Source organism: Zosterops lateralis, assembly GCF_965231275.1.
Source record: "Zosterops lateralis genome assembly, chromosome: 1".
Taxonomy (NCBI): Eukaryota; Metazoa; Chordata; class Aves; order Passeriformes; family Zosteropidae; genus Zosterops; species Zosterops lateralis.
Window position 1 is genome coordinate 125,359,835 of NC_139762.1, and position 25,923 is coordinate 125,385,757.

The 25,923-nt window shown below is 36.2% G+C and overlaps 1 protein-coding gene across 3 annotated transcripts in view; it reads left to right on the forward strand.

Moving 5' to 3' along the window:
- Nucleotides 1-25,923, forward strand: part of RALYL (RALY RNA binding protein like) — a 376,147-nt gene that overhangs the window by 296,439 nt on the left and 53,785 nt on the right. For all 3 annotated transcript variants that reach the window (XM_083879489.1, XM_083879490.1, XM_083879491.1), the window contains exons 3-4: nt 6,912-6,987; nt 25,534-25,566. In XM_083879489.1, the coding sequence (XP_083735615.1) occupies nt 6,912-6,987; nt 25,534-25,566 (109 nt within the window). The remainder of the gene's footprint in view (nt 1-6,911; nt 6,988-25,533; nt 25,567-25,923) is intronic.

Consider the following 25,923-nt stretch of genomic DNA (forward strand, 5'->3'; position numbering starts at 1 on the left):
AGTTTCATGACTCCCATGGCACAAACCAGGCTGTGTTTCCAGAGTTAGCACCCAAACCCCCACAGCCCGTAGAGATCTAGTCTGCAGATAAGTGGCTGTGGCCATGGCCACATAGTCCCTTTAAAACTGAATTTGATTCTCTTGCATCTGCAAGTGTGGAACTTACTGTACAAGCCCTGTGCTGAGGAGGAGTGGGTAGGAATGTCAGCAACAGGGCTGTGCTCCTTCCCATAGGAATCCCTTCACAAGGCATGCCATATTCTCTGTGGTATTCCTTCCCCTGCAGCCCAGCACCCCAGGGTGACTCCTGCCACATCACAGTAATTCCTCTGGAGAGATTTGAGCACCAGAAGAGAAGCATTTTGTAGAGGGTCTTGACCACAGATTCTTCAATCACAGTGGAGTCCATGGACAGTCAGTTCAAGGTCACAAATAAGCAGTCTCTCCTTCCCCTGGCAGAAGTGATGCCTCTCCCTAGGCATGGACATGGATCACTGCTGATGGCACAACCAATAGGGACAGGAAGTTTGGGACAGATTGTGGTGTTATTTGGGGTGGGAAGTGAAGGCAGCAAACAGACAAAAACTAAGACAGACCAATGCTCCACCTCAGCTGTGAAGTACAATGGCATCCATTCTGGAGCTGAGAGACTGCTGTCTCCAGGGCTCTGAAGGAATGATGTGTGATGGGTGTACAGATAGGGCAGGATTTCCCCTTTTAGCTGTCGCCTGTCCTCACACCAACCTAATTCCCTGAGGAGCAGAAAAAAATTTCCTGCAAGACAACTCCTGACACTTTTGCTACTGAGTGGTTTAAGAATGATAGCTTATATAATCCTACAGCCTTGTTTCATTTTAGCAGTATTTAATGAAAGAAGAAATGGTTGAACAAAGCAATTTCATATACTATTCAACGAGCAGCTCTTTCTGTATGAAGCATTAACAATAGCTGTCATCTTTATACAAAAAACGGCTTCCAATTACTTCAATGTTAAGGGAAAATCCAAATACTGAGAGCCCCACAAGAATTTTTAATACCATTATGGAAAAGGTGTGACCCAGAACTCCATTTAATATTTTACTAGCCTTGAGAATTAGTTTGAGCTTGTGTTCAATTTTCTGGAAAGGTTCTTCTTTACAGCTGTGCAATTTGCACACATAATGGAAGAGAGCAGAGAGTTGTCCTTTCCTCGCTGCTTTTTTCACTTGCTAGAGATGGGGGAAAGGGAGGAGATGACATGTAATCAATGGAACATATAAAGAAAAAAGCAAGTTTATGATATAAAAATTTTCATATGGCTTCTTTAAAATTTCTTTAGCAGGCAGCAGGGAAATTTATAAGACTAAAGATGGAAGAGTATAAAAGAAAGATAGATTAGTCTTAGCTTTGCTGGTGTACAGTCATGCTATAAACCATATGGTTTATATAGGCTTTCTATATGGTTTTATAGGCTTTCTCTAAATTGCATCTATCTCTTGGCCTTTCTCTTCTATCCCATATATTTTTGTCATCTGAAAGAGGAGAAAATGCATCCTGATTGCTCCCTATCAGTATCTCCCACTGTATATAGACTGTACATTCACTGTGTGAATTCCTCCCTATATCCTAATTTAAATTACCATCACTTCCATTAAACATTAGTCTAAAACATAGCTGGTCTGGAAATGCACAGTAATACATTTTTTATCTAAAATTTAAGTCAAATAAGGGTAGAATTTTTCAAGGAATATCTCCTCTTCTGTAACCAATCATAAGAATTTGTGGGAAAACGTCTGATGAAATATGTCTTAGAAAATCAGCTTTTGAGCTTTAGAGGTACTTGGAGTTTTCTTAGCTCCAGGTTTTGTTTTCCAGTCTTTCTGACATGGAGCCCACACTCAGAGGCCACATCCTTAATATTAATTTACAGGTACTAATTATAGGTATGTGGATCTGTTCTCTTTCACTGAGCAAAGTGCCTGCAGTGGTCTCTAGGTCATGTCCATTTTCTACCTATATCTAGAAATTGCATGGGGCAGTACTTGTAAACTGTGGCTAAAAGTCATGCAAACAATTTAATAATTTAATACAACAGATAAAAGAGTACTAGTGCCTTGAAAGGACTCCATTTAATTTAATAGGTTAGATGTAGCCCGAGACATGGGGCTGGATTGGCAGCAGAAAGCCTGAAAATCCCAGTTTTCATGAATTGAGTTAGTGCCTGTTGAAGATTCTTGTTTGTGGCATTTGTTTTTTCCTTTAAATAAACTTTTTAAAGAATCTGAAGGGCAGGGATACTAAGAAATGCTGAAATACTTTAAGGTATGAATGCTCTTTAGGTATTATTGCTTGCACTTACAAAGCCTGTTTAAAGTCAGCTGTTGTCTTCAGGACCAGATTCTCAGATTACCAGGGAATCTGTGAGCCAAGCACAAGGACTAGCAGATACTGCCACTTCAAAAATGGGATGTTCATGTCTGGAAGAGGTAGGCAGTCAATGGTAGGAAACAGTGATAGGAGAAATGTAGATCATGATGTGTTGAGTTATCTTTTCAGACAATTTTATGTAGCCACTTAATACAAGTGCCCTTCTAAAATGATTATCATGCTCTTTTTTTAAATTTATTTTTATGTTTTGTCATTAATCACTAGGCATTTTCAATATAATTACAAATAAAAATACCATGCTCAAAATCAGATCTCTTTGCTGATGACACACAACCTTGAATGACATCTAAATCTCAGTCTTTGACTAAGCTCTGCCATAATAAAAGGAAAATATAGAACTAAAAATTTATTTCTTTTGATCAAGGAAGTAATTTGATTTGATTATGAAAGGACATAAGACCAGGAGGCTGCATACTCATTTTTATGTTCCTAATATTTCCATAGTATTTTGAATTTCAGTGATGAATTTATCTTGGTATTGATATTTAAATGAACATTTCTAGTATATGAGCAGAGAAAATAATGTGAGGCCCTGGGTTGCTCGGTTTGAGTTGGAATGGACCTTAAAGACCATCTAGTTCAAATCTCACTGCCATGGGCAGGGACACTTGCACCAGACCAGGTTGTTTAGAGCCTCATCCTACTTAGCTTGAACACTTACAGAGGTGAGGCATCCACATATTCCCAGGGCAACCTGTTGCAGTGTTTCACAACAAAAAATTTCTTCCTAATGTCTGATCCAACCCTTCTCTTAGTTTGAAGCCATTATACCTTGTCCCATCATACAAGCCCTTGTAAAAAGTTCCTCTTCAGTTTTCCTGGAGGCTCCCTGCAGGCTTCTGAAAGGTCTCTCTGAAACCTTCTTTTCTCCAGGCTGAACAACCCCAACTCTCTCAGCCTGTCTTCATAGCGGAGGTGCTCCATCCTTCTGATTATTTTGGTGGCCCTCCATAGACTTGCTTAAAAATCCTTTTGCTGGAAACCCCAGAGCTGGACACTGTACTCTGAGAGCAGAGAGGCAGAATCCCCTCCCTTGCTCTGGTGGCCACAGTGCTTTTAATGCAGCCCAGGTTACAGTTGCCTTTCTGGGCTGTAAGCACACATTACCAGGTCACATCAATCTTCTCATCTTCGCCCCCAAATCCCGTTCTCAATCTATTCTCTGCTCAGCCTGTGTTTGTGCTTGGGATTGCCCAGACCCAGGTGCAGGACCTTGAACCTGATCTTGTTGAAATTCATAAGGTTCACACGGGTCCACTTCTCATGCCTATTTAGGTCTCTTTAGATGGCATCTCTTGCCTCGTGTCCACACATCTCCACACATCCTGGTGGCATTGGCAAACCTGCTGAGGGTGCACTCAATGCCACTGCCTGTGTTGCCAAGAAATATGTTAAATGCACCAGCCTCTGTATTGATCCCCAAGGAATGCCACTCCTCAGTGGTCTTCACTAGAAAATCTACCCATTTTCTACATTTTTGAGTGTGACCATGAGCCATTTCTTTATCCACCGAGTGCCAATTCATCAAATCCATGCTTCTCCAGAAGCAATGTGAATATATGTGTCCCTTGTGAAGTTGTCTGGTACATATTCATGTACAACTGCAGTAGCTAATTTGACAGCATAAGGAGTGATATGTTTCTGCATTCCTTGGGGTGGAATCATTAGCACAGGTAAATCTCTGTGCTGCTGACAGCAAATTTATTTGACATAGAGTTTATGATCTAGTAGATGTAAATGTCTGCTGTGAAACCAATGATGGATGAAGGAAGAGAACAACTTATCTCACAAGATTTCTAGTTGGGATAGAAATAATCTATCTTGCGAAATGTTGACAAGTTCACTTCTAATCTTAGTTAGAAAATTGAGGCTGGAAGAGATAGTGCTGAAAAAATAATGGGGTGAAAATCTGTTCTAACTTTTCAAAGCATTTCCTACATCCATTCTTAACTTGCTACAAAGTGCTGAGGGAGTTGCAGAGCTATTCAATCACTTTCATATTAACAGAAAAGCCCCATGTGCACAGCTTTTCTATGAACTATTTCCTGTGTTAAAGAGAATTTTGGGCTATTACTATCTGTATAAAGTAGTTCACTGTTTAGAGATTTATTTAAATGTGAGGGAAACGTAAATGATTCTGAACAGTTTTGCCACTGTGCCTCTTACAGTATCACCTTTCTGACATTTTTGATTGAAATAAAGAGAACACATAACTAACAGCCCTTAGCCTTCTGCACTACTCACCTTTTTTAGAAGTGAGTCTTGTAGAGCTGCAAATGTAGGTCTATAGGTACAATCATCAAGATAGTATTGATCTGTCCCAGGAGGATATGAAAAAGTTTTTAAAACCTTTCACTAAGGGTTTAAGGAGAAGAACATTTAAGATGTAACTCTAGAATAGTATCGGATGAGAGACAAAAAAATATGTGAAGATTATGATATTTTGAAGAGGATACCAAAGCTTCAGGTGTTTCCCAAGAGCAGATTATAATTACTTTTTTTTCCTTCAAATCCATCCAACTTGTAGTAGGAGATGATGAAAGCCAACACAGTCAATGGCCTTAAACTGATATATAAAAATAGTATGAAGAGATCTAATTATCACAAAGGTCACAGGACAAAAATGTTGTTCCAGTTGTGTTTTTTCCAGGAGCCAATGGAAATGCAACAGAGGTATCAAAATTCTTCAGCAGCTGTCAAAAATTTTTGGTGTTTACCTTGTTGATTCAATGTTGTAGAATTTTTACTACAAAACTGGAAGACAAAAAATGCATATATATAATAAATCACTTGCTAAAATTAAGGGAAGAAAAGCATTTCAAGGAGGCATGAAAACTGTCACAAACGTTCCTCCAATTTCAGAGTGTTAGATGAAACTGCAGTCAGATTTAATATCAAAATACTTTATATAAGGAAAAGTGATTTAAATATTTTATGTTATATAGTTTTACATAAAAGCTTTTTATATCAGGTTCTTATATAATTTTAAATAAATGTTGACTGAGCTCAAAATATCAAAAATAAGTGTAAAATTTTTTAAAATTGTTTTAAATATTTGAAGTATGAAATTTGCATTGGCAAAATATTTTCAGTCAAAAAGAAGTCTAAGGGACATACATTTGCAATAATACTGATTGTTAAAAAAGGTCATATTGGGAGGGGTTTTTAATTTTTTTTGAAATAAAAGTATTCAGTCAATCAGTCTCGGGCTTTTATTGCATCTTTTGAGGTCAAGAATAATTAATAAGAGTGTTTGACCTTCCACCATCACTGCATTGGACAGTGTTTATTCCTACTCCTTAACCTTATCTTTCTACTTCTCGCTCTACTACACTCAATTTCAGGTTCTAATAGACTTTACTGAGAACATGTGTTTTCTTGAAAGTCTTGGCCACCACATGATTCCACATATAATGGGATAGGATGTTCTGTCTCAGCAATTTTACACTGAAATAATTCTGATTCTGTTGTCTGTTGCTCTTTTTTTATATTATTGAAATAGAGAAGAGATTAAGCTGCAGCATCCCTCAAATTGCATAAAATTTGTTTCCTAAACACACTTTATCCACGTGGTTCATTATAATGTGAACTTTGCAACATTCAATCATAATAGAGGAGCTTTTTGATATGCATTGGTTTTTATACAGACAGCTTCCTAAGCTCCAGAAGATATTCTTCACAGAAGGGTCTTTCTGTGCTTCTTTCTCCATTTATAACTGTTCCAGCAATCATAATGAGAGACACCTATCTCCTGGTATGTCTTTGAGTATGATTCAAATGAAGAGACAAATTTGAGACAAATATATGTATCTATATATCTACATCGAGCTTATATCTATATAAGCTTGACTTTCTTTTATATTTCAACTATAAATTTACAGGTAGAATATAAGTGAACTTTCAAAGTGTTCACAAGATTTCTGAACTTGTTGAGAAGAATAAGTATCTGATTAAGAAAAAACATTTGCAAACCCAGATCTTCTCATTCTCCAAGGAGTAATGCCTTTGAGGTGGGAAATAGATGCTCTTGTTTGTTTTTGATGAGCTACTTCCTGAGTGGGTGATGAAGTAGCAGTTAAAGATCAGTGTGCATTTCTTTAGACCCTAAAGAGGAACTCTTCAGAACAATTTCAGTCTTCCTCAAGAGAATTTGACTTGAGATCACAGTTTATTTCACCATTATTACCATCCGTATCTTCTGTATTAGAAATATATTATTGGCTTCACCAAGTAGAAACTTGTGTGTTAAAAAATGTAATTTCTCTTTGTTAACAATAACTGATATTTTGCCTAAAATCCTCATGCATTACAGTAAAAAAAATTCAGAAATTTTTACTACATCAATTCAGAAGAGGTAAAAACTAGACACATGTTTTAGGTATGCTGTCCATTTTCACTGCCTGTTACTCATTTTCAGTGACTTGAAGGTGCATTTGCAAAACCTCCAGATGTTTGACTTGCTGATATCAAATGTTTGCTTTCAGATATCAACATGGCAGGAGAACCAAAACCATACAGACCAAAACCTGGCAACAAGCGGCCACTTTCAGCACTTTACAGGTAAGTGAGATTTCACTTTAACTTACCCCAGTACAACTTTTATCAGAAAAACTATGGTAACCTAAAATGTATCTACCAATGGCACTGTGCAATGTTTACCAAAATCACAATGAAATCTAAGTACTTATTAATGCTCTGACTCCTAGTAATACTATCCATTTTTTTTCTTAATTGAGTGCTATTTCAACTTTTAGTCCTTATGATTCAGTGCTTGGCTATGGCCTCATTTTTTTGTGGCTTTTTTATTTGCAATGATCAATGAAATAACTAACACAATTTCAGAGCAACGAAATTGGTTTCTCATGGATTTTTCTGTCAGGAGTGAGAACCTAGTTTTGACAAAACTGGAATTCTTCCTCAGCACAGGAGGGCATTGATAGTGTCTTTCTCTTATTCCCAGGTGCCTTTTTTCACAGAGCTTTTACAAACTTGAGGAAAAATCCAGATTTTTTTTCTCAAAATCAATTATGTTTAGTGAAGTGTTACAGATTGTTAGGGCTACCATGCCCACATGTATTTCTGCTCGATAAACCTCACTTCCCATAAAAGTACTATAGAATTGATGCTCCAGATCCATGGAAGGAATTAGGGCTGATTTCTACAGTAGCTGAAATGCAGCTAGACTGACTCTGAGAGCAACACCTCAGGAGTGCAATCAGACACACTTGAGTAGTACTTTTTCATGCCTTGTCTGGTCTGAAAGCTTCAGATGTAAATTCATGAGTGGGATCTCAGAATAAGACAACCAGAAGAATTTTAGGTCTGAACCTCCATGCTACATAGAAGAAACCTGAAGTTTTATCATATAGCTGTCCTTAGCTGAAGTGATAGAAATATTATTTTTGGAGAAGAGAATCCTTGTTTCATCATTACTCTCAACTGCAAGCCACTAAACTCTGTAGGTGTTCCTGGTAACCTTGGTCTACTCTGTCCCTGAAACAGTATTTCAAAAGATTTCGAAAAAATGTTCTGTGATTTCTGGCACTTATACACATTTCCACCTCTGAGCTTTTGAAGGCTTTCTCATAAATACTTGTTCTACAGAAAAGTCAGGGATAAGAGAGACCTATGGAAAGTTCTAAAGGAAATTTAAAGAGGAAAAGTATCTTAGATTTTGTCCTTTCATGGATGTAGTGCAAACTATTTCTCTAGAAGATCATGAGGCTTTTATGAGCAACTAAGAGAATACTTCCATTTCCCCCTTCAACTTAATTCTCCCTCTCTGCTCTGACCTTGTAATACCCCACCTGGAGTACTGTGTCCTGCTCTGGAGTACTAAGCACAAGAAAGGCCTTACAGGGGGCTTATAAAATAGAACACCTTTTTTACCTGGGCAGATAGTGATAGGATAAAAGGGAACAATTTTCAACTGAAAAAGGAGGGATTTAGATCAGATGTTAGGAAGAAATCCTACACTCCGAGGACAGTGAGGCACTAGAACAGATTGCCCAGAGTAGCTGTGGGTGTCCCATTGTAAATATTCAAGGCCAGGTTGGATGGGGTCCTGAGCAATCTTACCTGGTGGATGGCATCCCTGCCCATGATGCGGTGGTTGTAACTAGATGACCTTTACAGTTCCTTCCAACTCACTCTATCATTTTATGGCATGGTCCCTTCCAACCCAAACCATTCTATGATTGTGTGGTAACAAGGAACTTTTATTGTCTCTGTATCACCTAACCTAATATGTGAGAAGATCAATAACAAAGTTTTGGCAACACTGAGCACATTTACTTATTTCAGAACACTTTAACTGGGTCTGACTGGGATGGAGTGAACTTTCTTCATAGGATCCTATATGTGTTTTGGACTTGTTACTAAAGCACACCAATGTTTTGGCTGTTGCTGAATGGTGTTTCCACAGCCTCATGGTTTTCTCATTTTCCTATTCTGACTTTGTAATTAATAGGCTTGGTGTGGGCAAGACATTATGAAGAAATATACCTGAGACAACTGACCCAACCTGGCCAGAGAGATATTTTCTCATATAGTCACAAATAAAAATTAGAAAGGTTTTTCTTCCCAAGCAGCTGTTTCTTGGAAATTGCCTGGACTGCTTATGGGAGGTGGAAAGTTATTGCCTTTGCATCACCTGAAATTTTTTGCCTTCTCCCTCCCTCTATTACGCTGCAAATATTTCAATCCATGAGGCTTTTTAACTTTTGATCTCTCCTTCATCCGGCTAGGGGACAATGTTAGGGGAGTGAGACAGCGACTATGTGGGTGCTTTGCTGCTGGCCAGAAGCCACCCACAGGACTGAGAGAGTTAAGAGGGAAGCGGTTGCATTAGATTCGATTTGCACTAAGAGAGTCATTGGTTAAAATTTAGTTGTCACAAAGTAGTCACTGTTAAAAGGAAGGAATGTAAGTACAAAGAGGGTAATGGGTTTCAGACAGGACAGAATTAAATGAGCTCAGAGATCTGGTAAGTAGAAAGATTCTCTGAAAGAAAATTGAGGAACAAAAGAAGCACAGAAAATCTTGCACTGACTGGGCTCAAGGTAGAACAGAAAATTCTCCTGAAGCAGAAAAAAATCAAACAAAGGAATAATATGACAGCATCAACTTTATCTAACATTCTAAAAATTGAAAAGGAATTGTACAAAACATGGAATCAAACCCCCATGACTGGAAGTAGAAAAGAAGAGCAGAGTCATCCTACAGGATGTCAGAAAGGCTAAAGCACATAACAGTGTAAAAGGTAACAAAAAGACTGTCATTAGAGTAACATCCTCCGATTTTTAGTTAGGAGGAAAAAAGAGCAGATAGTAGATCATACATAAAAGGCTTCTTTTACTTCATCAAAAATGCTTAGCTGACCAGCCATTAAAGAAAATAATTTTTTTACTAGAGGGTATGCAATAAAAAAAAAAATCTAACCAGTGTTTGACTAAATGAATTGATGGAAATAATCTGATAACATTCACCGTAGTGTGTTCAAAGGACTAGCTGAATCTGTGTGTGATTCTTTCAAAAAACTTATGGAGGTCTTGTAAGGTAAAGAAACAGTGGATATGGGAAGGTGTTATACCTATTTTTAAGAAAAAGAGATCCAGAAATTTGTTAGGTCAGACTAGCTTTGATTCTAAGAAATGTACTAGAACACATTATTAGAAATCAATTTATCAAGACCAAGAAGTTAATGAATTGGTTAAAAAATCAGGAGTATATAATGTTGAAGCAATGTAATTTCCTTCTTTGACAAGACAGCAAATTTAGTGTAGAAAGAGATGTGCTATATGGCCATTGTCTTGGTTTAGCAATGACACTCTCAATTTAGTGCCCTCTGAGAATCTCCCAAACAAGATTTCACTTGCCCACTCCCACTCCTTTTCTTCCCCCTTCCCACTCTGGGGATAGAGTTGAGAGTTGGAGGCATAAAGAAGTGAAAATTGCAGTTTGAGATAAGAACAATTTACTGGAAACAGCAGTGAGATTAATAAAAAAAAAAAAAAGGGAACGGTAACAGCGAAAATATTAATAACAAAAGGTATAAGTCACAAAAACTATTTACACGGAAAGCCCATGACAATACCAACCAGTTTTCCACACCACATCACACTTTCTCACCACTGGAAAAGGAATGTATTTCTTTCCAGAAACCAGAGAAAAGGTCCTTTTCCCTTGCCCCTGGCAATGATGTAAAATGGTATTCTACAATAACGTGGCCATGGGCGGGCCCGCTCAGCAGAGCACACAGCAGCCCACACCTCCTGAGCACAGCAATCCAACCTGTGGGCTCAGTGTCCTGGGAGCTGGGACCACAGGAACATGCCACCACACCTGGCTACTGTAAAAAAATTACTCTGTCCTGTATGAAACTGGGACAGTCATTTAAACAAGCTTTTACACTTACATTTCAGTTTTCATAAGCATGTTCAGGAAAGTTGTCTAGAAGAAATTATCTTGTGGTAGACAGACATCCAATGGAAAAACAGTGACTGTGTACAACAAAGTATTAAGGATAAGAACTGTTAATTGTTCAGTTTTCCTTTGTTACAGATTTTTAAATGGTGTTTTTTCATATGTCAGACAACATAAAGAGCAATTTTAAGATAAGCAAGCAGAACTGCTGCACAGGTTTGCAGGATTTTATTTACTTCTAAGTACTTGAGGGTTCAAAAGTGTTCAAAGAACTTTGTATCTCTGAAAAGAAGTTTGTATTCCATTTATAGGTGGATATACATATTAAGTCATTAATACAGAGCAACTAATCTCTGTGATGTGTTATATCCTCATAATTTGCTTGTATGTCCAAGTCATTAGATTAATTTTTTCCTAATGGTATAATGGTAATAGTATAATAAACTGTAATATCTCAGTTCAGGATTTACATTCCTTTATTTTAACTATTCTAGTTTTATGATCTATGTGAAAATAAGATTTTTATTTAATCTTACCTATGTGAAATATAGCATGAACCTTAATGTGAGACACACAACTTCTTTTAGGTGCAAGACAAATAAATAATAAAATTATTTCCATTTTTGTTTAGGCCATAAGAATATTTTGAGACATTTAGTCTTTGCTTCCGAAACCTGTTAAACACATTATTAATTTTAAGCATTCTCATTAAATATCTTAAATTGTATTCCTGAGTAGTGCTCAGGAATCAGTTAAATTCTGACATAACTGTACACTCCATCAGCATCCATCCTAATTTATATTGCTGTTCAGTATGTGAGGGGGACCTAAATCCCAGAAGATTCAAAATTGTTCTGAATTTTCTTTTTAGCACACCACTTCTGCAGAAAATTACATGCTTAAAAAAATCTGCATCTTAAAATTGCTTTGCATCTTGTTGTATTGGTCTAGCCTCCAGCAAAAATCAATTGTACTGGCACATCTTAATGTCTTTGAAACACAAGGTGAAAAATGAAGGTGCTGACACAAATGTGTTAAAGCATTCTTTGGGAGCAATGTTTTGGTAAAATAAAACACCACACTTTGTCTTTTTAATTCAGTGATGTTTTGATCAGTGTTTCACTAAAGCAGTTTCACATCACCGTATGAAAGCCCTTTTACTGTTTTTCCCTGTGTTTATTCTCCAACGTACCAAGAACAATCAACCATAAGTACTCTGATGGACTATTATTCTGCTTCTCTACATCATAAAATGTTTTGATTATTTGTTGTTCATTTCAGCCCACTACCATGTTATATGGCATATTAAATACATGCCTGAAAGCTTTTTCTCCACTTTGGAAGCCTTTGTTTCAGTTATTAAAACTGGATGAGGCTCTTGGAGCTGCTGACTCTGGAGGCTGTTGATGGTGTGCACCATTCCCATTTGCTCCATTTGAGTGGACCCAAGCCCTGGGACAGGTGGAGCAGAGCCACCATGCACATGCTGCCTGTGGCTGGCCTTCTCTCAGGACATGCAACATGTCCTTTCTCTATGGCTGTCAGCTTGGGAGCTGGCTAAAAGTATTCTCTGGTAGCAACAAGGTTGAGAGGGTTTGAGAAAGATGACAAAACCACCTACTTTTGAGTCTTAGAAAAAAACAAAACCGGTGTGCTACAGGATGGCATAATGGTGCCATTTGTATTGCCATGAAAATGAGCACAACTACTGCAGGTTCTGCTGCCTGAGGTGGTGGTGAGGATCTGCTGGAGACCACATGGGGCATGGGCACTCAAAACCAGTGTAGTGGTACTGGTACAGCTGAGAGCACAGTGTCCCAGATCACATCTAAGTCTGCCTTCTGAGAAAACTAATTACTTGACCAAAGAAAAATTCCCAGGGTCAAAGGGATATTTGTACAATGTGGGAAAGCAGACAACTAGGATTTGGAAGAAAAATGGGAAGACAAGTTACTGGGTGCTGCCAGGGTATCTAGTCAACCTCTTTGCTCTGCACGGTTTAATGTTGTAGTTGACCTATAAACTTTTTCAAGACTCTTTTGTCTAAGAAAAATAATACCCACATTGATTATCTTCACCCTTGCCAAATTCCAAGCTTCTTTGGAGGGCCACAAGCAAAACTGGCTGGGCCCAGTGTCACATCTTGAAGATTCAGTGAGGAGTTATTCAATCCCCAGTTCTCCAATATTCCTATTGCTGTCTGGGCATGAAGCTACCTAGCCTAAGATCCATCCTGCTGGGGCACCTTCTGGAGTGAGACAATTAACAGATTAACAGAATGGATTTAGTGAATAGATTAAGAAAGCCAGGAAAAACTGTGAAATAGCCTCTCATTGTGTTGGCTTGGCTGGAACCAGAACCACCCACTGGTGTTGAGTTCCCAGCAGTGGCCAAATGTAGTGGACAGTGACCCTGCAAAGGCTTCCCTCCAGGAAAAGTTTTCTCCCAGCTGTTCTCTGAACTTTCTGGTGTACAGTTGGGCATTCTCTGAGTGATATTCGATAGCACAGTCGTTTCCCATTACCAATCACTTCTCCACATGATGCAATTGAAATGTATATTCAACATGCTTGATTTGACATGCTACTAATTACCTATATTAAGAAACTTTTACTTTACAATTTCATAACTCTAATGGCCTCTGGAACAAATTATTTTATTAAAAGTCTAATATTAGTAGACTGGAAAGGGATGTCCCTTTATTTGCATGTTATGATTATTTTTTGTCAATGTTCCAATTTTTTTGACACCAATAATTTATCAATTTCCTGAGTACATTTTACTTTTATAATCTCTGTCACAAAACTGATTGAATTATGTTGCACAGCTTACATTTCCTTTGGTTTTTCAGTGTTATAGCTGAAAGAATTGCTGGCAGTCATTCTCTACTTGTTTTCTGCTCCTACATTTATTATAACTATAATTTATAGAGTTTGGTGTGGTTTGGTTTGCTTCAGAGCCACCCATTAATTTGAGTTGCTTTTCTGAGCATTCCTGAGCACCCTTCATTTCAGGAGAAAGTATGAAAAAGACACTGATGGGCAACTTGATTGTGTCTCCTAGTATAGGAATATTCTTGAGATCATTCCTCCCACTTGAAAGCATTAACATAAACTCAACAAGTTCTGTGCCAAACAAGCATTACTATTCTTTTAGAATACTGCAGTATTTTGCATAATAACTGTCATAATGTGTCACTGTTACTGTATTATCAATCTTTCAAACCTGGCATATAATAAAAATAACTCCAGGTATTAGTATCTTTCTTAATTGAATACTGTCCTAGATTTCAAAAAACTTTTTTTCTTTATACTTTCTTTTTCTTAATGAACTTGTGTATCCATCAGTATTACTGACCTACGAGACACTAAAGACACAATCCAAAAAACAAATCTGATCAAGTATTTTCTGAAATTTAATTTTGCAACAAATTGTCGTTACAACTCCTACTCTATTCAATACACTGAATGAAAGAAAAAATGCTTATGGAACATAATTTTCTATGACTATGTCATATTAAGATTATATAGTGTGATATTTCTTTTGAATCAAAGTGATTCTTTTTCCACGGAAATGTATCCTCCTGATGTTTTTTATTACCTTGCTTCATGAAAAAAGCTATTTTATTTCTGTGCAGTGGAATGGATCTAAGATAAATGATGCTCTGCAGCTCTTCTGAAAAAAGATTTAGCTTCCTTAAAAAAATCCCCACATTTCTAGGCATTTTTAAATAGAGAGAAGTTTAAGTCCAGTAGGATACTATTTACATTCATTTCATCAAAGAATGTTGCCAATGGTCACATTTGAAACAGTCATTACTGTACCAAAAAAAAAATTGTTTTAAATTCTTACTTCTAAAGTATAATTTTTGCTTGTGTTGAGAATTTAATAGTATTCTCAATTACATTAAAAATCTTTAAAAGTACAAATAAAAACCTAACCAGATCCTGTGATTCAATGTGATTTAAATCGCCTCTTCTTTGTTCACTCATTCTCTTTCAATGACTAATAACTAATAATTAATAACTAATTAATAACTAATAATAATTCAATAACGAATTCCCTGTAAAGTAACTAATATTATAGGAATAATTTAAAAAGATCTGCTGAGGTAAGGCAGTGCATCCAGGTCTTCATTTCTGAATTATTATGGTGTAATTGCAATCAGTTTAGTCCCATAGATTTTTAAAACAATACTTGTGCTCAGATGGGCTGGAACAGACAGACAAAAATTTAAGTTTTCCCTTTCACGTGATCTGAGTATGAATGTGCAGCACCTCATAGCTTTAGAAAGGGGGCAAATGGGGGAGAGAAAGATATGTCCTTAGCAACATCCAGGAAAATATTTTCTCTTCATTTTGAAATAAATCACAGATAAAGAAATAGATCAAAAGACAAAATGCAACAGGCATCCTGATTTCTTGATTTAGTCAGATTATTCCTAATCTCTGTGGTAATTCCAACAACAACTAGGACAACAAAACTGGTTTTTTTTTTAATCTGCCTATTCACTATTTTAAAAATACTGCTAACTACTGTTAAAAGGGGGACAAGGGCAGGTTTTGCCTCTCAGATCATCACTATATGGTAAATCTTACATTTTTCTCATGTTTTTTTGCTTTTATTCACCATGCCTTTTTAAACTATAGCCTTGGCATGGATCCATTTAGAAATGAGTGCTGTGTAAGGAGTAGTGCTTGTTATTCTTTAGACTTATACATTATTTCCTCAGGTATTTTTTCCCTTTGTTAAGAGGAAATGGCTCCAACTTTTACACATCTGCACAGGAGCTGCATGCCTCTTCCTATCACAGTACTCTTCCCCTTGCATAAGGTGATATATGGAATCACACAAATTATGTTGTCTTCTTCCACAACAGCCCAGTCACCATAACCACATTCATGCTCAGAGAGTAGCAAATTTGGAAAATAATCTGTTCACTTATTATTGTTGGGCTTTTTTCCAGTGTTTAATTTTCTTTCTTACTTTTTCCTTCTACTATGAAACCTGAATATACTACAGATAAGGTATCTAACTGTAAACTTATTATTTTCTATGGCTTTTAATTACTGTATATACCACAGTAGAACAGATCCAAAATTTTCTGATCACATTGAAATTATTATGACTCCATCCTTATCCAATTAAAATTATTATGACTCCTTTCTTATCCAAGAATTTTGGCTGCTAATACAAATGAAAAAACTTTGGCTTATAGATAAAAAAGGAAATTCCTAAAAGATCCAGAGTATCGATGGGTTTGTCTGCAGGCAAACAGAAATAGTAGTTTTAGTCATGCATTTGCTTTAAATATTACCAGCCTGAGCCCTATTCCTATCCCTTATTACATGTGAGATTTCTACCCTTTATTGCTGCATGGATTCTTGCACTTAATTTAAGAAACAAAACAGTTTGGACTTGACATGTTGTCCTCCATATGAAGATGATGTCTTCTGTAGGTATTCTGCTGTGTTTCGGTTAGGCTAAAAAGACTAATGCCTTCAACATGTTAAAAAAAAAACAAATCAGAAACTGACAACATGGTATTTTTTCTACATTGGAGTTTTAGCAAGAAGGCATCATGGAAATAGTATCAAGATTTGCAGACACTGCCGTTCAGAAACTGTCTTATTAAGTCTTAAAAGTAAGGACATAGAGTTCATGACAAAGATTAGAGAAGGGCCTCTCCCTTTGCATTGCAAATGAACAGAGGAATTCTTCATTTTCAGGAATTTAGTAAACCCTTAATTGCTGCAGTAATCAGAGATGCAGAACTCTGTGCTTCAGAGAACCACTTAGTGGACTTGCAATTAGGCATTGGTTCTCACATAATGTAACACCTCTAATTATATAGAAGGCTGTAATTTGGTCTGGGAACTGCAAGGGCACCGTTTAAGTAGTTTACAGGGAGCAACAGAAATATGATTCTGGGTTATAAATTTAGTGCTCTGTGAATAAATAAGGAAGGTTGGATAAATGAGAGACTGTAACACATTTTAAAGTCTTATGAGTGATACTAGAAGAAGAAATTTAAAGTATACTTAATTTGAAAGAAAATGGATTGTTAAGTAAGATTACAAATAGCGTGGAAGGCTATGTGCAACACAGAGGGACAATAGGAACATAATATTACACGGTGAATTAAAAAAAAATATATCATGCAGCTTTTTTTCTTGTTGAATTCTGCTAGTCTTGGAGTAGATTGTCTGAAAATATGTTATCCACCCTGCCAGAAATGATACTTAGTGCTGTTGATGCGTAATGTCAAATGTAATTTTATCTTTTAAAGAATAGGTTACAAATTGCATGCCTTTTTGGTATTGCTTGCCAGTATTCCCAAAACTTCTGGCAAAAGCATTGCCTATTTTATAGAAAAGTAAAAAATGTGATTTGACTCCTAAGAAATGAGCATTTTCTAATACCTATTGGCATAAAAATGTACGTTGCATTTTTCAGTTTTGCATGAGTGAGATAATTCTAGGAAACAGCATGACAAACATGAATTTTACATTGTTAGAGAAGCGACCCTCCTGTAACTACTTTAAAGTGTTAGTAGTGTCATTGAGGGAAAAAGGATATTAAGCCTCTACCCTTGGGATCCTCAAAGGCAATGCCTGCATTAACCTTCATCTATTTGTGACTGCAAATAGCCATGCAGCAAAGTAGTATTGATTGTGTGCATTAGATCAGTCAACACTGTTTTGTTCAGCCCACTCTGAAGAACCCATTCTAGATGTTTTTAGATCAGTACATATTGACCTGAGTGTTGTTACTCTGCTTTAGAGCAGAAGAGGGTCAGGTGAAATCAACCTCATGCAAAGAACAATTAAATCTGGAGGAAGAGAACTCTAAGGCACACTACTTAAATCACTATATTTTTCTCAAAATTCCATCTTTTGTTTGGAGAATAGTTTTTTGCAAAACTCAGCAACTAGTAAAAATCACATGAAAAAGTAAATAAAAATTGACAGTGGCATGGAGTTATTTTCATTCTTCAGGTTTTGTTTCCTTTGCTTTCTTTAACAAAGGTACCAAACTGAGCATGTTTTGAGTTTGGGAAACTTGGAAGGACCTCACTATGAATCTGAAAGCGAATTGCTTAATGACTGGAAACCTCACATAGATGTGATGTATGGGTTAAACACAGTTTAGTTTATCACTCTGGCAACAGAAGAATTCTCTTTGGTGCCATGGGAGGAAACTGGAATCTATTGCTATCTAAGAAGGTTTTCAAGGATTTCAAAGAATCAATTTCACTCAAGTCACAATTTAGTTTTCCTCAGACATACTACGAGGATTTAGCCAACCATGAGAATCCATGCCACTGTTTATGTTATCTTTGCAAGTTTTGGGGAACACACAGCAGAATCTAACCTGTAGAATCAGATAGGATACAGCTTTTAAATGGCTTAGAGCATTTAGGTTTCCCTCTCTTCTTGCTGCCTAAAATTTAGGTCATCCATTTGTGAGTATTATTGGAAACTACTTACTTTTTTTTCTTTAGTTTCCTTTAGTTCTGCATGCCACCTTTTCCTGCTACATCCCCAAAACCTTTCCATCCCATGCTATAACATTAATGCACTCAGTATTCTATATGACAGTATACCTTTTTATTGGTATATCAAAACCAACTTTTTCACATGCTGGTTTATGTTTCATTCTAGCCTCTTGCTGCTCTGAAAGTTAGTACAGGGAAGAGGCATTCTCTTCTATGCCTTTCTTCCTGCTTGTATGTAAAGATACCTTTTATTCAGTTTTTCAACTGTCAGACTTCAAAGATAACTCCAAACAGATTATTAATTACATTCTACTAACTAATGGCAAAAAGTTATCTATCCTAACTACCCATGGGGTAAAAAAAATCCTAGAGGCTCCTGAAATTTGTATTATGACAAGAATTTCATGTTTATAAATGATGTAAGGCACAGATTTTGCTATGAAAACTAAGTAATTTGGTGATGTGCTTTGCACATCTGATACATCTGGTATATATGCTACACATCAGTACAGTCTGACATCAGGTATTGCCAACAGCATCTTGTGCTAAGTGTCCCCTCAAAATCTTTTCCTGCAGACAGTACTATGTCACTACCCTGTCATGGGGTTAGGTGCTAAATAGAACTGGCTACATAAAGTACACTGTATCAATAGTCAGTGATTTTGGTTTTAAAAAATAGAACAATATAGAACTAAATTAAATTCAATTAATTATGAAAACCTTGCACTTATTTTCCGTGGTCCAAACATATATACATATATATATTCCATACTCATATGGAATATGTACATACACTTATTTCAAATAATCTATTTCTTTCACTTCAAAACACTGAAAAGACTAAAGGCACCTCCATCTTGGAGCATATTAAATGCAGAATAAGTACATGAATGCAAACTAAATCCAAAGATAAGCAGATGCATTCCTAGACAGAAAACCAAGCTGTCTCGTCAAGACCAACTATAATTTCAGTGTTCTCTATCACAAGAAATTAAGCTGTGTAAGATCCATATCATCTACAGATGCCTTGGTGTCCTGGGTTGCAGTGTAGGATGTACACAAAGTATTTATTCTATCACCATCTTCATGAACTGTTGAAACCAGGTGGGCTAGTGTTTTCCCAAGCCCCCTGCCTTTTCTGCTAATGGCCTTTGGAGTGTCTTCTGCTAATGGCCCATTAACGCCTTTGGGGGTGTCTTCTGCTAATGGCCCATGAGTCACGGGTAACTCCCTCCAGGGGTTATCTCTGTTAATGGGCCATCAAGGACCCATTTCACACTTCTCATGCTATTGTGAGATGCTCTGCCCAGGGGGAGGAGCCAAGCATTCTCACCTGGATATAAGCTGGTATGTGGGACAGTGCAGGTAGCACTTATCCACTGGATTCCCAGAGGACCAGAGCTACCAGACCTTTTCTACAGGATCACTGCTTCAGGAAAAGCACCTCACTGGACTGCTTCCACCATCCTGCTCAGGTTGTATTCTGACTCTGTCAGTGATCCTTTGTGTTATTGTATTTATTTTATTTTACTTTTTACCTTTCTTCTTATTAAATTATATCTCTGACTTGGAGCCTCTCATTCATTTTGCTTTCAAACCACAACATTTGGGAAGTTAACTTCTTCTGGGTACAACTTTTTCCTCGTGGACTTGGAGAAAATCTGATGCTTCAAGAAGTGATCTAAGTTATTCTCAAGCTTAAATAATTAACCTAGTCAAAAGTCAAAAAACATTAGAAAATATGGATCTTTTTTAATCAGACAGAATGCGTAATGTGTTGTGACACTTTCATAAGGGACTAAATATGTATTATACATCTATTAAGGATTATGTATAGATCTGCATAGAGATCTAGTAGCCAAAGGGATAATCTTGTTTGATAATCTGTTCATCCCTAGAGTGCTTACTAGTGTAGTAGCTTTCTTATTGAATAATTTTTTCAGTAATTAGTAAAATTTAGTTTTAGTACACTTGAATATTTCAGTTAGGAACTTTGATTAACTGTGATTTGAGCCTAGAAGAGAGGAAGCATATGCAGATTAAAGGACCCTTCTTAATCCGCTCTGAGGAAAGATGCTTTAATATGCCCCGTAACTAGAAGTCTCCTGTTACTCAGTTCTTCCTCTCTTAAAAAGATTTTTGCAATACCCAGCCAGTTTTCCTTCATATTATATATATAAAAAAATAGTTCTTGTTCTCAAATTCTCACTCTGCTTTTCTTTTTATAAATTCCATTACACTGAATTCAAACTAATTCTTCAATTTATTAAAAAAAAAAAAATCAGATTTTAACTCTTTTCACTGGATGATTAAAACACAGCTTTTTGGTACCTACCTCACATGTAGTAACGCTTTTGTTAAAATATTTTATGCAAACCAAAGTTAAATAAAGCATACCACTGAGTATTCCTATTATTTAATGTGGGTCTTTTCCCCATTGACATAATTCTTTGTTCATGGTCATGTTGGGGTAAGATTGTATTTTCTCAGCTTGATTATGAGACTCTCATACCATGCAATATCAAGAGCTTTTAAAATGAGACTAATTCTTACCTATCATCTCTCTTATCATTTATCCACCAAGTCAGTTACCAGATCAAAGGACTAAGTTTGCACTGAGGAATAAGACTTTGAGCTCGCAGTATGTTAGTTTGCACCCATGGCTTAAGTGATGTATTTTATTGTGTGCTAGAATCTTTATTTTTCAATAAATCACAGAAGCACTTGGGTCTGTGAGGCATTGTGAAAACTAATACATAGTATTTGACATTATGCAGTATTCACAAAAACAACAGTTGGTTGTTGTTGTTTTTCTAGTAACAGTTATCAATTGCAATGTTAAACAACAGATGGAAGCAGAACTTGTTAAATTTGGTAGGGAAAAATTTAAAAGTTGATATGAATCTGTAAATTATTCTTCCATTCCCTCTGCTTCTGAAACACTTCTGATAGATTGGATCTTCTATACAGTCATTTTACCATTTATTTGTTCCATATTATGACAGAGTTTCTTGATAAAACTTGTCAACATTTATAAAGATATTTATGGAAGCTTCAGAAGAAAAAATGAGCTTCTTACTCTATTCTATTTGACAATGGTTACTGACAATGTCCAGGAAAATGATCTTGAATTGGAATTAAGTCACAAACCAGAAAAGAAGAATTACCTAGTGTACACCAGCAATTGTTTCTTTCAGACTCAACAGATAGCAGAAATTATATTAAATTATTTCTTCTGTAAATTAAGACATGCTTGTATTAGGCTTGCTTGCATTGTATAGAAATATTTGGAGGTAGCAAAATTATAATGGACATGCTTTAAAAAGAAATTAGATGACAATGTATAAACACTGCTTAAAATGATCTGAAGAAAGATGGATTTTGATCACTTCAAACCACAAGCTCACCATGCGGAGAAAAATGCATCCATGTTTGATTACTGTGAATGGAAACATAAGTTTCTTTTGAAAGGTCCCTTGAGTTGTTCTTGTCATTTTAAAATTTAATGCATTGATAAACAGGGTGACCCATAAATGTGAATATTCTTTCATTACACATATTTCTGCTAAATCTTTGGTCCTGCTATTTCTTTTTGGTTCCTAAAGCTGCACTGTGCAAAAAAGACACACTTGTCAGGCAAATAAGTCAGCCACATCAGTCAGTCTAAATATACATTAACACTATACTGAAGTCCAAAATACTTTTCTGTTGTCCTGGCTTTCCTCTCTGGCTTAAATAAAAATGTTTCCAATCCCCTTGAAAACTGCCGTCACTATTCATGCATTTTATAGTCAAAACAGAAAATGTGTGATGTCAGCAACACACTTAGCTAATCCTCCTCAGAAATTCTGATATGAAGGTTGTAACCTAAAATGACGACACATCCAAAAAAATATTGGTTCCTGACCCTTTCCTCTGATTTGGGGCAGATGGTTTTGTATTTTCAACACTTCAGAATAAGAATCCTAACAATTTCATTAAATTCCAAGTGTTTTTTCCTACTAAGTGCTTAAAGACAAAATTATGTGACTATCAAGAGGAAGAATATATTGATTCATAATTAATTATCTTGGAGAATCCTTGGCTAAAATCCATTTGCTTGTGTACTACATTGATATTGTTAGAAATGTTTGTTCTGTACACAGTTTTGGGAAGGAGAGGAGAGGATTCTTTAACAAGTAATTCTATAGGTATATGTATCTTGGGTCAGGTCTCAAATGCAGAAAAAGTCTTGCCTGTAATCTTAATAGGACAATTATGCAAGAAAAGTAGAATTTACTTTGGGATCTTGCTGTCGTTCCATGATTTGTTTACAAGTCAAAGAGGAATTCATATACCCTTAGTCCAGTCCCATTTCCCTGTATGTTTGTTTGCAAACCTTGAAAATTTGTCCATTGGGATATTCAGTCCATAATCAAAGATGGAATTTAGATAATTGCCATTTATGTAAGAAACCTTAGCAGCAAAGAAAATAATAAAATGGACAATTGGGCTAATCAGACCTTGAAAAATATCTCTCCAAGACAGGTTGCAAGGGGAATAGCACTAAATGGGAAATTTTTAGGATCCTTATTTTAAACAGTGTGACAGTACTGTAGCATATCAATGGGTACTAATCAGTTGCCTATGCCTGTTCACTTTGCAGAGACTGGTTTTAAATTAGCAACTTACATAGTGTAAAAATTATTTTTCCTCCTGCAAAACTTATCTATCATATGTAGATAAGGAAAATCTTAGCTCAAAGAATCTTAGCAAAACACCACCTCAGTCTGCCACGTCCCAGTCATGCCACTCATTAGCCTCCTTCCCTTCCATTCAAACTGATATATTGCCTTGGCATATTGACAAACTGATCTTTTCTGAGGGGAAAACCATCTGAAAGAAAGGAAAAATCTCAATGTCTCCTGCTTCACTACCATTCCTACATAATTTAAACATGATTCCCTCTGTTTACTGTCTACCTTAGTATTTCTCGGACATAAAAATATACTTTTGCAAAGAAGACAGCTTCTGCTTTAAGGTTTTTCCTGAAGGTCAGTGACAGTCCTTCTCTAAACTTATCAGGATTAGTCTTTTTGCAATATCATATTTATTTTTTCGAGAATTCCACAAAACTCTGGAAAATTCAGTGTACATTAGGTTGAAAAGAAAGGTAAAAATCACTTTATATCGAAAAATGTCACCAGTAAAGATGATATAGGATTTTATTTCATATTGTGTTGCAGTTTTAAACCTTTATATTAATTTGCCATATACTGAATTACCAAATAAAAGGCCAACAGATAATTGTATTTCTTTACTATGAGGAACACTTGAACTAATTAAAAGTAATGCAGCAAATTATCTAAAACCATTTAGTCAAATAGAGAGAGAGGTCAAACCTAGGGCAGCACTATTTAAATCAAATTGAATTCCAGCTTGAGAATGGACTTCAAATAGATTTTTAATCACAGTATTTTGTCCACAGGGCATTCTATCACATACTCTTTGTTTTCAAGTAAAATCCACCAGAATGTCCTCCATCAGAATAGTGCTAGGTCTCTCTTGATTACAAAATTTCTGTATTATGAACTATGCAAGTATGTTCTAGTGCTTTCATTCTTTGGTCATCTTGCTTATAGTTAATCTCTCCAGCCAAACACTGAGTTCTTCCCCTGACTGATTCATTTCATTAAGCAGAAAAAAAAGGAAACGAAAACATGACACTAGTGCACAGAACCTGCAGGAGGAGGGTGAAAACCCCCATTAAGGGCCCTGACATTTTATTGTTCTCTGGCAGCACTGCCTGAGCACAGGGAATGCCAAGCTCAGATTTTCTTGGGACTACCCTGACCACAAGGACGTGCAATTTTGGGCTTCTGCTGTGCTTCCAGGTATATGCAAAGCTATCAGTGTTTCCCAATCTATTCTTCTAATTCAATGTGGATTTCAACCCTAGAACGAAATGGAATGGTGAGCTATAGTCATTAGGACAACAGAAAAGGGACTGTGTTTTCAATACGTTTTGGATTTTAGATAATAACTAAACTGGTCTATTGGATTGTGAGGTTTTTGCGTAAAACCTTTGCTGAATGAATGCAACAGTACTCAGGTTTTTTTACAAAGAAGACTTTCATGAAACTTTTTTATTAAAACACTTTTTACAGTACCTTTGTTTACAACTAATTATAATTATTTTAAATTAATTATATTTCAGATATTTTATTTTGGGACTAAATTGGTTTCAGATTCATAAATTGAATGTCAGTTCCACATATGATATGTTTTACTTCATTATAAACACTTCTATTAAGGACTACAAAGAGATATTAATGACCTGGGCATTTATTTTCTGCTCTTCCTAACACAGTATGTTCAGTGGGAATTATCACAACAGAACATTTTTGCATGTCATGTAACCACTCAAAATTACTCAACTGTAACTATGCTTTAAACATGTTTATAAAGGATCCTAAAATCATATACTAACAGTCCTATCAAGCAGCTGATATTAGTAAACTCACTGAATCCAGAACACACTAAAAAATAAGGGCAGCCAGCTGCAGATACGAGAGCAGGAACACTGCCTGGCAACATAGATGGGGACTCTTATATTTGTCCTGACTGGATGGAAACTACCAGTAGAAGAGGCTTCTGCCTTTGTGCAGGTGGGACATCTCACAGCAACAGCAGCCACAGCAGGGACTGGGAGAGCATTTTTAACCACTGGGTCTAGAACTGGGTTTATATTCTGGATCTACCAAAACAGTGACACCCAGACCCAGCACAAGGCCAGTTCTGGCAAATGGGACAGAAGTGCTCATAACGATGAAGTGATCATGTCATATGAGCGTAGGATGTGGAAAACTAATAAAAAAAAAATAAAAGTGATGAAAAGGACAAAGTATTTCTTGTTGACTCTAGCCATTCCATGCAAATATCTACACAAGTCATCTGAATCTGTGAAATTCAAAGGGCCTAGATGTTCTGCTTTGTAAATATTTGATTTCTAGACCAAAGTTCTATTAGGTAAATGGGATTTTTTTTGGAGTTAAGCACCTACTAAAATTAATCGGGTCCTTCTATTCATGTTAAATTGTGTCATTAAATAAACTTGGCACTGAGAATGACTGTTTTAAATTCATTGTATAATTGTTCTTAAACACAAATACCGATATTTAAAACTTTTCTTATTTGCTTGACAGACTTGAATCAAAGGAGCCTTTCCTGTCCGTTGGGTAAGTAAGAATATGTACATTTTCATGGATATTTATATATTCCACAATCATACAATATAATTTATGAGATTATGTTGAGCATAAACATCCTGGTTCAACATAATTGTTATTTACTACACTTAAGCTTATAAAATGGAACTTTTAGTCAATAAAAGCAGCAGTTATGGATATTTTCCTTCTCAAAAAGAAACTAAGCATGTTATACCTTTATTGACTAAATAAGACTTATACTAAAATACATGTAGGAGTTAAATGTTGCATTAAAAGTTAGCTGGTTTATTAATTTATTTTCACTGACTTTATTCAGAAACCATTCTAAATATCATCTATACCACTCATCTAAATCATGAAAAAATA